This window comes from Cricetulus griseus, chromosome 4 (assembly GCF_003668045.3).
Source record: "Cricetulus griseus strain 17A/GY chromosome 4, alternate assembly CriGri-PICRH-1.0, whole genome shotgun sequence".
Lineage (NCBI taxonomy): Eukaryota > Metazoa > Chordata > Mammalia > Rodentia > Cricetidae > Cricetulus > Cricetulus griseus.
In genome coordinates this window covers 190561767-190574931 of record NC_048597.1, presented here as the reverse complement: position 1 = coordinate 190574931, position 13165 = coordinate 190561767, and the positions used below count along the sequence as shown (strand labels likewise).

At 38.5% G+C, this 13165-nt stretch overlaps 1 protein-coding gene across 3 annotated transcripts in view; it reads left to right on the top strand.

Moving 5' to 3' along the window:
* Col12a1 (collagen type XII alpha 1 chain) overlaps positions 1 to 13165 on the top strand; it is a 111639-nt gene that overhangs the window by 67196 nt on the left and 31278 nt on the right. For all 3 annotated transcript variants that reach the window (XM_027411075.2, XM_027411073.2, XM_027411074.2), the window contains 10 exons: positions 1726 to 1855; positions 3523 to 3642; positions 4858 to 5004; positions 5882 to 5998; positions 6139 to 6285; positions 6774 to 6848; positions 8624 to 8763; positions 10161 to 10284; positions 10448 to 10591; positions 12362 to 12526. In XM_027411075.2, the coding sequence (XP_027266876.1) occupies positions 1726 to 1855; positions 3523 to 3642; positions 4858 to 5004; positions 5882 to 5998; positions 6139 to 6285; positions 6774 to 6848; positions 8624 to 8763; positions 10161 to 10284; positions 10448 to 10591; positions 12362 to 12526 (1309 nt within the window). The remainder of the gene's footprint in view (positions 1 to 1725; positions 1856 to 3522; positions 3643 to 4857; positions 5005 to 5881; positions 5999 to 6138; positions 6286 to 6773; positions 6849 to 8623; positions 8764 to 10160; positions 10285 to 10447; positions 10592 to 12361; positions 12527 to 13165) is intronic.

The window sequence follows — 13165 nt, the reverse complement described above, 5'->3', positions numbered from 1 at the left end:
CCAACCTTATCCTTCAAGTCCAATTCCTCTGCATGGTCTCCCCTCAGTATCTCAGCTCCAGTCTCTATTTTCTCTAAACCCACATTTTTTTTCCTGTACTCTTTTACTTTGAAGTGTACACAATCTCCTGTTAGTTCGAAGCTATCTGTCTCCATTTCTCGCTCCCTTCCTCTCCCACCCCTTCTGACTTTGATTCTTTTACTAATGATTGAACTCAGGACTTTGGGCACGAGAAACAATCTCTCTACCAGTGACATTGCACTAGTCATTCCAAACTTTTCAGTGTCATAATGTGTCTCCCTTGACATAGACTCAAGTTTTCCCCTTTTCCTTTGTGTGGTATACTGGGGATCAACCAGGGCTGTGTGTGTCAGGCACTCCACCCTGGAGCCACGGTATTTGCCCCTCAAGTTTCTCCACATCTCATTATAGCTGGAAAACCACACACACTGACATTTACTGATTGGTTTGTGATAAGCTCCTAGATTACCTCAAATGGGAACTGTAAAGTAGGTAGATTTGTGGTTTGAAGCCCTTTTGCCATGTGTATTTACTTAGAATCTTTCTTCTTCCATACACTTATTTCATGTGAAGAAATATTTAATCTCTTGATTTAGACACAGAATCTTTTTTTTTATTCTTTTAAGTTTCATTTTACATTTCAACCACAGTTCTCCCTCCTACCACCTCCCAGCCCATCCCCCCAGTCCACTCCTCCTCACGGGTAAGGGCTCCATTGAGGAATCAATAAAGCCTGGCACAATAGGTTGGGGGTAGGGCCAAGCCCCTCTCCCATGCATTAAGGCTGAGCATGTCATCCCACCATAGTGAATGGGCTCCAACCAGCCAGCTCATGTACCAGGTTTGATTCATGGTTCTACTGCCAGGAGTCCCTCAGATAGTTCAAGACATAGAATCTTTAATTAAAGCCGCATCTTATTAATAAGAAATGGGTAATTGTCAATTAGAGTTTAAGAATCAAAGTGAGATATATGATTTTATGACTCATGTTTAGTGGTTTTTCTTTGTTTTCTTCCTTTCTGGGAAAAAAAGTTCCTATGCTTTCTGAAAACATTGAAAATTTAATTTCTTTTAGCACTTTACTGTTTTTAGTTATGGGATTCCAGGCCAGGAGGCTTAGGCATGGTATTTGTACAAGACTAGAATCGAGGTTGAGAGATGACTGCTTTGTTCGTCTTTGAGAAGGGAGTCTAATACATTCTCCATTTCCTCTTTTTCAAATGTACACTTAATTAATATCAATTAAACTAATATTCTTGAGAATGGAAAACTGTCCATTTTTGCCTATTAATGGACACCTGGTCCATAGCATTAATGGACACCTGCCCTCTCCCTGGAAATGTGATGTGCTATGTTGAAAGATGAAGTAGACAAAGTCAGACATGGCAGGCTCAGTGATGCACTCTGGGGTGTTATGTGTGTTATTGTCTTTAGTGGTCCTTCCTTCCTCCAGAGATGCTCAGTCACATGACTGCTTAGTGGGTGATCTGGGATTTGTGCCCAGGTCTGTCAGGACTTAAACTATTCTCCCAAGCTGTGTAGCGGCAGACTAGATAGTTTGAATTTCTCTGAGCATTTTGAGACAGAAGGAAAACATAAAGAATCCATTTTTGCATATGGGACTGTATAAAAAGAGCATGGGATGTTTGATCTAGGTGTCTGTCTTCTCCTTAGAAATACATGTATAATGGAACTTTCTTGCAGACCACAGTTCCAGGCAGGAGAAACAATGTAATATTGCAGCCCCTGCAACCTGACACTCCATATAAAATTACTGTCATTGCCATCTATGATGATGGAGATGGTGGCCATCTAACTGGAAACGGAAGGACTGGTCAGTGTTCTTATGATTTTGTCCCTCTTTGAAATGCTCATGCCTTTAATGTTACTATACCATTTAAAACTATGAATTTCTGTTTTCAACAGCATATCTCATACACTATATTAATAACTTATCAAGCCTATGCTAGACATTGAGTTTTGTTAAAATGATGACACAAGTGCATAATTTATTTCTTAAATTGTAAAGGTACAAGAAGAGGAGACAAAGGGTGACAAGGATCTGCATATTTTCTTGTGCTTGGGCTCATTTCCTTTTTCTTTATGGTGTACTCTGAGTAATGCATGGTGTCTGGTGGGGCTGTAGTTGTAACTCAATGTGGTATCAGCTAGTCATCATCTGTTATGATTGAGTCTCAATGCACAAATAAAGAAGCAAAATGATTAGAATCATCTGCCTAAAAATGTAGCTTAAAATTGTTGCTTCAGATAATCTACAGAGAATAATAAATGTTATGGCCCATTCTATATTGGTGGCAATTTCATGTAGCTTAAAGATTCTGTAATTTTTTTTAACCCGGAAACATTTTTAAAAAGTGCTTACTCAGGAGCCTCTTCCAGAGGAGCCAGTGCACTTGGCCTGAGGTATGGCCCGTGGCTCTTCTGATCTGCAACAGCCAAGGCTGAGAGCCACTGGTTCCCACAAGGCAGGCTGGGCTCCAGTTCTGTAAATACTGACATTGCGTTTTCTTACTTCATTCAGAAAATCTACTTAGTTACATGGTTTATATTTCTCTAGCCACTCACTTGTTCAAAGTCTTTTTTGGTTTAAATGTTCTTGACAACATCAGAGAACTTGTGAAAAGTAACACTGGGACACTTCTAAGAGAAAAATGCACTGGAGTTGTTTCAACTTCATGTCTACAGCTCGGAAATATGTGCCCTTTATTGATGCTCTAGTGACTAGATGTTTCTAACTTAGCAACCCACTTTCCCACTTTCTCATATTTAAGATATATTTTGATAACTTTCTGGGGAAAATGGAGTATTTCAGAATTTCATGCTTACCAAAATGTTAAGTAAACTTTTACTTCTCCAGGAAGGGCCAAAGCCATGTCTACTTTTCCCCATGGAAACAAAGTTTTAATGTTGGATTAGTAATTACTTTAGTGCTTTGGGTATTAACTCAATGGCTGCATAGAGTACCACCTAAACAGCACTGATTTTCCAAGTTACACATTTTGGAAAAGATTGTAGCTTTAGGGAAAAACCTCTGGCTGACTGAGACTCTAGGCTGTGTAGAGGACAGGGATGGGTAGGGAAAGAATGTGACTTTAGTCACCCTCTTGTTCTTCTTTTGTGAAAATCATATCTTATTTGTGTAAGGAGGTAGCTACAAGATAGTCTCTAATATATCTTCTTGTTCTATTATGGTGCAGTACACACATTGTAAAGAAGATTCTGAGATCTCTCTAATTGTCTTCAATTTTGAGCCTTATTGCTCTTGACCTTGCTACTGAGATCTTTTGAAAATCATCCATATTATAGTCCATTTGAATTGCTGTTTGAATTCACAAAACTATTAAGTTTTCTTTGGAAATTCACCTTGGAGTTTTAATTATTTTTCTGGATAAGAAATTGGAGGCTATTAGAAATTAAACTGTTCTGTTCTCACAGAAACATCCTAACAAGGCAGTGATATTTGCCAATGTTTGTTTGCAGTGGGATTGCTTCCTCCTCAGAACATACATATCTCTGATGAATGGTATACAAGGTTCAGAGTCTCCTGGGACCCATCACCCTCACCAGTTCTTGGATATAAAATTGTGTACAAGCCAGTGGGTAAGGAAGCACATTTATCATCATAGGAATATGTTGGAAAGTTATTTTCATGTTATCTGATTGCACTCCCTACTATTGGATTCTCCTGTAAACACATGAAAATCTTTTATACTAGAGGTACTATTTCCATAAACAGCCTTTAAGTCATCAGCCTAAAATATCATTATTACTCTGGGTATGTATGAAGCAATTTTTAACAATTGAAAATGATCTGTGGTCATTCTCCAATGGATGGCCCCACACTTTAGACAATAGTCACCACAAATTGGACTCTGTGGGCTACTAAACCAAAAGAATGCACAAGGTTTGGAGAGGATAGGGTAGTAGAGGTACCAACTTGGAGGAGTTGGAGGGAAGAGTAGAAATGGTATGATGAAAATACATTGGGTGAAATTATCAAAGAAATGTTGTATAAAAAGGAAAATTTTATCTGGTGCACAAAGTTGAACAGATTGAAGATGCTAATATTCAGGCATCATCTATGTTGTTATGATCATGAGATAATGAATATCAAACCCACATATACATCTATAATTTCCCCATTACACTAAAAATTTATTCCATTTGAGTTATAGGCTTTATGTGTTTTATTTAGTTGGTTCAGACTTACTTTAAACTCTGCAGTGACATTTTTAGCTACATCAACATCACCTTGAATAAATGATTTGGTATCTTTGTATATTCTGTCTGTCTGTGTCAAATTTCCTAGGGCATCTTCCATGTGCCCTGGAAGACTGTGGACAATGCAGACAAAGATGAGAAAGCAGGAGAGAGTAAATATGAACCTGTGCCAGAGACATACAGGGAACCTGAAGTGAGGACTTCCCGCAAAAAATAAATGTGGAATGTGGTCCAACATAGATGTTCTAGGTCATCACTACAACTGATACAAATGCTAATTCACTCTGTAGTCTGTGGACAGCACTATTCTGGCAAAGCAAAGCTTTAAAAAGAAAGGAGAGAATGGGTTTACCAAAGGGACACCAATACATGCTTACTTTATTCTTTGCACTGTGCTATGCTCTAAGGATAAGTCTCCAGACTTCAGGCTGTGCTTGCAGGTTCCTAGTCATGCACAATGTAGCATGTACCCAAAGGCCTATTGGAATTCACGTGTTCATCCTACTCTTTGATTTTCAAGTTAATATCTTCAATTATGAGCAAAGACTGAAGCTAGGGATTATATAATGCTGTGTTCTTCTGTTGTTGTTAAAGGTTCCAATGAGCCCATGGAAGCCTTTGTTGGAGAAGTGACATCATACACATTACACAATCTCAATCCCAGCACTACCTATGACGTCAGTGTTTATGCTCAATATGACTCTGGGCTCAGTGTTCCCCTTACAGATCAAGGCACCACACGTGAGTTATTCATCACTTTGTGATTATAAGAAATGGAGTAGTAAAACTTTCCATGCCATCTTGTTGCAATTTTATCTTTCCATCCTGTACATGTTTTCTGCAGTATCACACTGGTAGACCATGTTGTGTCCAGCTAGACAAAATATCCATATGAATTTCTAAACAAATTAGTATAATATATGTGTATGTATATGAGAGCAGGAAGTGATATTAATTTTATACAGAATATTTTGATTTTTAAAATATTAAGGTTATACAATATCATTTAACACACAATGGTTTGTATACAGTTGTGTTGCTATTTTTTTGATGTTGGATGTTAATGTGTCTCTTCACATAATCTGATGAAAATACCAAATCAGTGATTTGTCCTTCAGATTATTCTCAAGTTTTTTGATAAATATTAAATTAAGTTAAGCAGCTAGTATTTCAGAAAACTTTCTTATTATTTTTCCATAAATGACACTCATAATTTTTAGGGACTATATAATTTCTTCTCCTTGAAAATCATTGATGGAAGCCAGGTGTAGAGCATGCCTTTAATCCCAGCACTTGGGATGCAGAGGCAGGCAGATCTCTGACCGTTTGAACCAGCCTGGTCTAAATGGTGAGTTCTAGGATAGCCAGAGCTATATAGTGAGACCCTGTCTCAAGGAAAAAAGAACAGAAAATTACTGATGGAGAAGCAGGATGAATTTTTTCTCTGCCACATTTTCATACATGTTTGATGTAAGTCTCTGATAATAAGACACTATGAAATTTCAAGCATTTATTTCGATTTTCTTCTATTTGGATACTTGAACATTGTATTATGGTGAAAAGTATGCTTTTTTTTTTTTCTTTAGAGTACAAAATGAACCTATGTTTTCTTCTGTAGTGTACTTAAATGTGACAGACCTGAAAACTTATCAAGTTGGCTGGGATACATTCTGTGTCAAATGGTCACCTCATCGGGCAGCTACTTCCTACAGGCTAAAACTGAGTCCTGCAGATGGTACGTGTGAAAGCAAACAGCCTGTAGTGGAAACATCTTAGCCCGCAGCCATGAGCGGGCTAAGATTATCAACCATTATCTAACATGGTCTTACAGATAATGATGATAACACTTGCATTTCCCTTTGTTGTCACAATCAGGAACCAGAGGACAAGAAATTACAGTTCGAGGATCAGAAACCAGTCACTGTTTCACGGGCCTCTCCCCAGAGGCTGAGTATGGCGTCACTGTTTTTGTGCAGACACCAAATCTGGAGGGGCCGGGTGTCCCCATCAAGGAACAGACCAGTAAGCTTTGAGTAACCTGGAGAGTAGAAAGCTCCAGGTGTGAGAGATGTACTGATACCCTGAGCAAGCCCATCACCCCTGGGGTAGCAACACTAGGATGATGGTTCCCAGAAGCAGAGCATGGGGCTAGCTCAGGACCTTTGTCTGTAGCAACTGTCTTTACTGGCGGTATTTTAAGGAAAGGGCTGAGGAAGGGAGACATGGCTCTGATGATAATGAGAAGGTGAACACATTACTGGCTTTTAGTCATGCGGCTTCTCTGAAGGCCTCGTGTTCTCTCTTTGAACCTGTCTGTCTGCAGTGTAATTGATCTGAGACTGACTGAAGATGCAGACTAGATAGAAAGAAATCTATCCCCACTTACTCATTGCTAGTGGGCTGGGCCTCTTTGTAAGATTCGATTCTTAAGGGGTTAAAGTACTCCTTTCCTTGTGGGATAGGGAATGTGCACATGTTACATTTTTCTAACTGTTGCTTTGGAATTATAGCTGTAAAACCAACAGAGGCTCCTACGGAACCACCAACACCTTCTCCTCCTCCCACTATTCCACCTGCCCGTGATGGTAAGTAATATATATATATATATATTCAGCTTGTAGAGATCCTAGGGTGACATCACATTCTACATACATTCTACAACTGATTCTGAATATTCTGATACTATTTTTTGCTGAAGAGTTTTTATGGAGGAAAAAAAAGATTACCAGTAATTTGTTCCTCTTTTTCTAGGCACATTTTGGGGGTGAATCAAGTCAGTCATAAATTAATGTAGGCCTGGGACTCTGTTTCCTCAGTTTTGCAGCAGATGATCTAACAGGACCTTCCATCCTCCACACTCACACTGGGGCCCCTTTGCTCTGCCTACTGCAGGCACCAGCAGGCACTCTGAACCTTTTTGGCTGTATCTGAAACCTAATCACTTAGGCCTTTGACTTTAGAATTCCTGGCTTCTGAACTGAGAAGAGCCCCAGATTACACAAAGCTAAAAATATTTCCATTCATCAAAATCTGAGACTCAATTGTCAGTTGCAGTGGGCTGGTAGAAACACATTGAGCTATTAACGCTGCTGTCTCAGTAATTTGGGGGCATTCTCTTTTCATTTTCTTTCTTTTTTCTTTTTTAGTTTTGCATCAGGTTCTGTTTACGAAAAATAATTGCTGGTTTATTCTTTTCCCACTTTTTGATTTTTTTAAGAAACATTTAAATCTTTCAAAGTGTTTTTCTTTCATATTGTAAGAATCTAGGCGGTTGGACTCTTATTAAAACTGCTATGTAACTAAAATTAAACACTTAAAGCTGGGTGTGGTGGTGTGTGCCTTTAATCTCAGCACTCGGAAGGCAGAGGCCAATCTGGTCTATAGAGTGAGTTCCAGGATGATCAGGCTACACAGAAATACGCTGTCTTGAAAAACCAAAAACCAAATAAAAAAAAATTAAGGTGCAATATTTAAAGGGTAAAATAAGGGCTCTTTTCAAATTAGATGTTGAAAAAATTGTGGCTTAAAACATGTAAATGTTTTTTAAAAAATAGCTTTATTTCCTAGAGAAGTCTTGGATCCACAGCAAATTGAGAAGAAAGCTCAGTTACTATATACCCCCATTCCCCTACCTTTCTTCTCCCCATCCATCACGCTCATGGCCAGACCGGTGCATTTGTAACAGTGGTTGAAGCTCCATTCACACACTATAACCACCCACAGCCCATAATTTACCTTCCAGTTTGCTCTTGAAGTTAGACTTTTATATGTTAAATTTCAATGCACTAAATTTTTCTAAACATTGCCCCAGAAATTTTTGTTTTAAGGTTGCAATTCCAAAATGAGTCAAATTAGAGATTTTTATCTTTTCTTGCTTCTTTCCCCATTTATGGGTGTGATGCTCTAATTTGAAAGTAAAGACATTTTATTTGTGCTAAATATTTGGTAATTACATTGAAAAATCTTCAGACCCACTGACAGCCTTCATTTAATTTTGGATATTACTTCTTTTCATTTGAGTCTCTTCATTATTGTTTGAAGAAGCTTGAAGAATTTCACATGGCAAGAAGATATCATTGCATAATAAATCCAACCAATGTATTCCCAGAGCCAAAAACTGAGGGTCACTTAGATCAAGGATTTTTAACTTTATTGTATATTTGTACCATCTGGAAATCTTACTGTTTCTGATTCAGGAGACTGGCTGGGCCCAGGAGGCCACATTTCTTACTGGCTTGAAGGCATGCTGCTTCTCATATAGCCACAGTTTGAGTAGTAATGTTTTATATGCTTTTCAATTATGCAGTGCCAAGTGACGAGAAAATTAAAGAGATTTGGATTATTCTTTTGTTTTTTCCAGTATGCAAAGGGGCCAAGGCAGACATTGTGTTCTTGACAGACGCCTCTTGGAGTATTGGAGATGACAATTTTAACAAAGTTGTAAAATTTATCTTTAATACTGTGGGGGCCTTTGATGAAGTCAACCCTGGAGGGATTCAGGTGAGTGTTGCTTGTTTGTAGTGTCCGATTATTTTATTATTAGTAGTGCCTACCATTTTCTTATTTGTAATGTCTACTATTCTGCTTCAACTCCAATGAGTAGAAAGTCATTTCAGCATAAATTCTGTCTTTTTACCTTTATGGTTTGCTACATCCGTTCCACATGTCTTTGGGAAGGAATTTGGTGCTCAGGATAAACAAATAGTAAAGTAAATATTCGTCTAGCTTTCTTCTTTGTCTAGATGATATTCTTGTTGGAGAATTTAGGAGATTCTAGCTCTAATATTCTACTTGTAACTTATAACAAAGCACATTCCATGGAAGGTCATCCAAAGTTCTGCACATTAAATGCATTGTCATGTCGTGCCCTTGACATGAGAATAGTGATTGGAAAGGGTGTGTGTCTACTCTACTGTTACATCGCATACATTACCCCGGCCAGAAGAATGTCCATTAGTGGCCCAAAGCATAGTTTGTTTTTCTAAGATGGTAATTACCAATTATATCACTGGGGAATCACTTTCAATGTATTTTCTTTTGTACTAGAGTAGGAGCTTAGAGAAGTTTATGTTTCCACAAGAAGCCTCAAAGAGTAATTAGCCATTTTATTGTAACCTGCTACAAAACTAAGACCCTCCTCCGCTGTTCCCAGCACATCCATGAACAGATGGACAGCCTCACTCAGTGAGGCTTTGAGGTGATCTTCTAAATTTCTTTGAGAAAGTCATTCAAACTATTATTAGCTATTTCTTGGATTTCTAAAAACAACAGCTATTACATTTATTAATTTTCCTTGAATACATGGTTACCAATCCTTAAGACAATCCTACAAGGTAAATATATATCCTGACCTTGTTGATAAGGAAACCAAAGTCCAGAAAAGTAGGGTATTGCATAGCTATTGTTAGACAGAAGCAGGATTTAGCCTGGTGAATCTTGATTATACACCACTAAATCACAATTTCCGGTAAAGCATAGCGCTGCTAAGCTTGTCATGAGTAGTGATTATGATCATACTATGACATTTTTATTTACTATGAAGAATGAGTGAGGTCCATAAGAAGAAGCAGGTGGCTGAGGGCCAACTGTCCAGGAGTCACGAGGCATCCTCTTGTTTCTGATATTGGGGTATCACTGTTACCCTGAGTGACTCATCTTTCCTTACATTTTAGAGAAAGGCAATATGAATGACATTAGTGTAAATGACTAAATGACAGTTTCATTAGAGACTGGAAATTAGAGGTGTCAGCAGTCACAGGTATAGTATTAGGGTTTAAGAATTTAAAATATCTTGTTAAAAGTCCAAGACCCCTAAGTCTCCACTGGAGGAGGAACCACCGGAAGATTGAGATCAAACTGGATAACCGACACTTGTCTCTAAATGTATTTCCTTTCAGGTTTCTTTTGTGCAGTACAGTGATGAGGTCAAGTCTGAGTTCAAGCTGAACACATACAACGACAAGGCTCTAGCCCTTGGAGCCCTCCAGAACATTCGCTACAGAGGAGGAAACACAAGAACAGGTACAATGTGGCAACACTGGTGCAGGCCTCCACTTCCCAGGGTAACAGGATGAGGGAAGCCAGCTACCATCTCATGCTAATAGTCATACCCCTGTCCCCTGGGCGTGGTCAATGGATAGTTCTCACTCAGGTGACACTAAAGCACACATACCACACTCTGCAGGCAAGGCCCTCACGTTTATCAAGGAGAAGGTCTTGACCTGGGAGAGCGGCATGAGGAAGAATGTCCCAAAGGTGCTGGTGGTGGTCACAGATGGCCGGTCACAGGATGAGGTGAAGAAGGCAGCGTTTGTCATCCAGCAGTCAGGTAAGCACAAGCATGGTTTCCATGGCATATAGTGCTTTAAGTTCTAAGTATGCAAGAGTAATTATAAAAGACCCAAACTGCCGATTTCACTCTATTATTTACTTCATAATTATAATGTTGATTTGTATTTAATTAGGGAATTAATCACTAATTCTTTAAAAATGACATGTATTCTTTGGATAAGATGTGATTCAGGGTTGTCAATTTAATCTTCCCATGGAGGGTGGAAGACTACAGAAAACTATGATAGTGGAATAATCCTAAGCAAGGCTTCTTGCTATATCAGAGATGAATCTTGACACTGGTTCCTGTGCAAGGAAAGCCATAGGATTTCTTCTGCTATAGCCAGTCCTTGCTGCTGCAGACCAAATGCAGATTGCTAAAAGCATGCTCTAGATGAGAAGTATGAGGTCTATGGGAGGCAATGCTGGGGTTGATTTGCCAACCAAACATCCTAAGAGTCCTTTGGTAACATGATTCTGTTAATTTGTTGTTCAGAATTATTAGAGACGAAAGCAGGCCCTTCTAGGATTTCTATTAACATTGTCTTTTGTGCCATTGCACCAAGTAGGGCCTCAGGTGAGCAGGAATTATTCTATGCTAGGTGTGATGTGCTGTACTCAACAGTAGAGAACTCTGTTACATGGAAGTTGTTATCAGCTCATGCAATTACTTGACTAAGATTGTAAGTCACACTTTGTGTGAAGTCATTCCATTTTCTTTTAGCTTTAGTTTTAAATTATCATATAAAATAAAAGTTTTTCTTATGGAATTTTCCTACACACTTAATTTTGGTTGTTCCTCTCCAACCTGCTTCTCTTTGCCATCTCCTTGCGTTTCCATCCCTGTTTGTACTCTTTCATCCCCGCTATTCCTCCATCTATTTTTTCCTATGACATTTATTCTATTGCTCTCCCTATCCCCTCCCTTAAGGTTTATTTTTCTCTTCTCATGGGTTCTTTCCTAGTTATTGGCCTCTGTCCACACTCATGATACATGAGTACATGTAGATACACATTAGAAGCTAGGACCTGCTTTTGAGAGATCATGTAGCATTTCTCATTCTGAGTCTTGACTCCCTCCCTTAATAGAATAAATGAATTGATGACAAAAATGTGATGTGATATACACACACAAGGAATTTTGTTCAGCCATAAAGAAAAGTTGGGACTATGAATGTTTGTGTCTGTAAATATCTCTATCCTTATATAGCCTGTTTCTTATGATGTCAAATTAAGTATTTGGAGCAAAAACTTTACTTATATTTGCTTAAATAGTACAATATTTGTTTCCAGTAAGCACTGTAGTATTTATTTTAAAGGTGATCAAAGTGTTACCATTGAGCCCATGTTTGATGAAAAAAAAAAAACTTCATGTTCAAGAATTCAAATGTAAAACAGTCCATTCTGCATTTAAGTTGTTAATGGCACCCAACAGAGCTGCTGGACTTGTGTGTTTGAATTGTGGATCTGTGGAAGATAACGTGTACTGCACAGCCCTTCTACTATTAAAAGTTTCACATTTTAATTGTTAGGGTGTTATTTGTAAAGCCCCAATGAATTGAATTTTGTGAGCCAGGATGACAGTGAAGATGTGTATATTTACTTAAGAATACATTTTCCTTTCTTAGAGGGAGTTTGTGCCAAAAAACATACTTGCTGTCCATGCTGAGAAAATACAGCATGATTTCTGATGTTCTCAGTTTTGATTGCTCAAATGATAAATGACAGAAAGAGGATATGTGATTCCCTTGTTAATGGGGATTTGCAGGGTTCAGCGTATTCGTGGTTGGTGTGGCTGATGTGGACTACAACGAACTTGCCAACATTGCCAGCAAGCCCAGCGAAAGGCATGTGTTCATTGTGGATGACTTCGAATCTTTTGAGAAGATCGAGGACAATCTTATCACATTTGTTTGTGAAACTGCCACTTCAAGTAAGTCATGGTCATCACAGAGCCACGAGCTCATTGGAGAAACGATTGCTTATAGGCAGTTATCCATACTGTGTGGGATCAAGCCCAGGACATAAATAGATTCTGGGAAATCACTTGAAACTGATGAATCATTGCTCTTTTGAGATCACTCTAGATGTGTGCTTGCCAGAGGTCCATTTTTAGTTTTGAAGATATAATAACCCCCACATGGAAACAAATCATTTTAATAGATCCCTTTCCTGCCAGTCCAATGCCTATGGCACTTTGGGTATGTTACTCTTCAGCTTTGAATTGTATATTGAAGAGAATTTCAGCAAGGTGGTTTCCTGTTTGTAATCAACTGGTCTTTTGCGGGCTTGTGCTCCAAGAGATCACGAGAAAGCTGGCCTTTTTGTTTTTTATTCCGTAGTGCTAGAGATTGAACATAGGATCGGGCATATGCGAGGCCAGTGATATAACAATGAACCATGCTCTTAGTTCAGGCTTAGTTTTTTTTTATGCTAAAATTTCAAGTTCGATTTTAAACTACAGATGCTAAAGGTAGATTAAATCAACTTTTCTTCCCTTCAGCTACTAGCAACAGTTCTTGTGGTACTAGCTGATGGAAATAATTTTGAGAATAGGTTAAAGCACTAATCC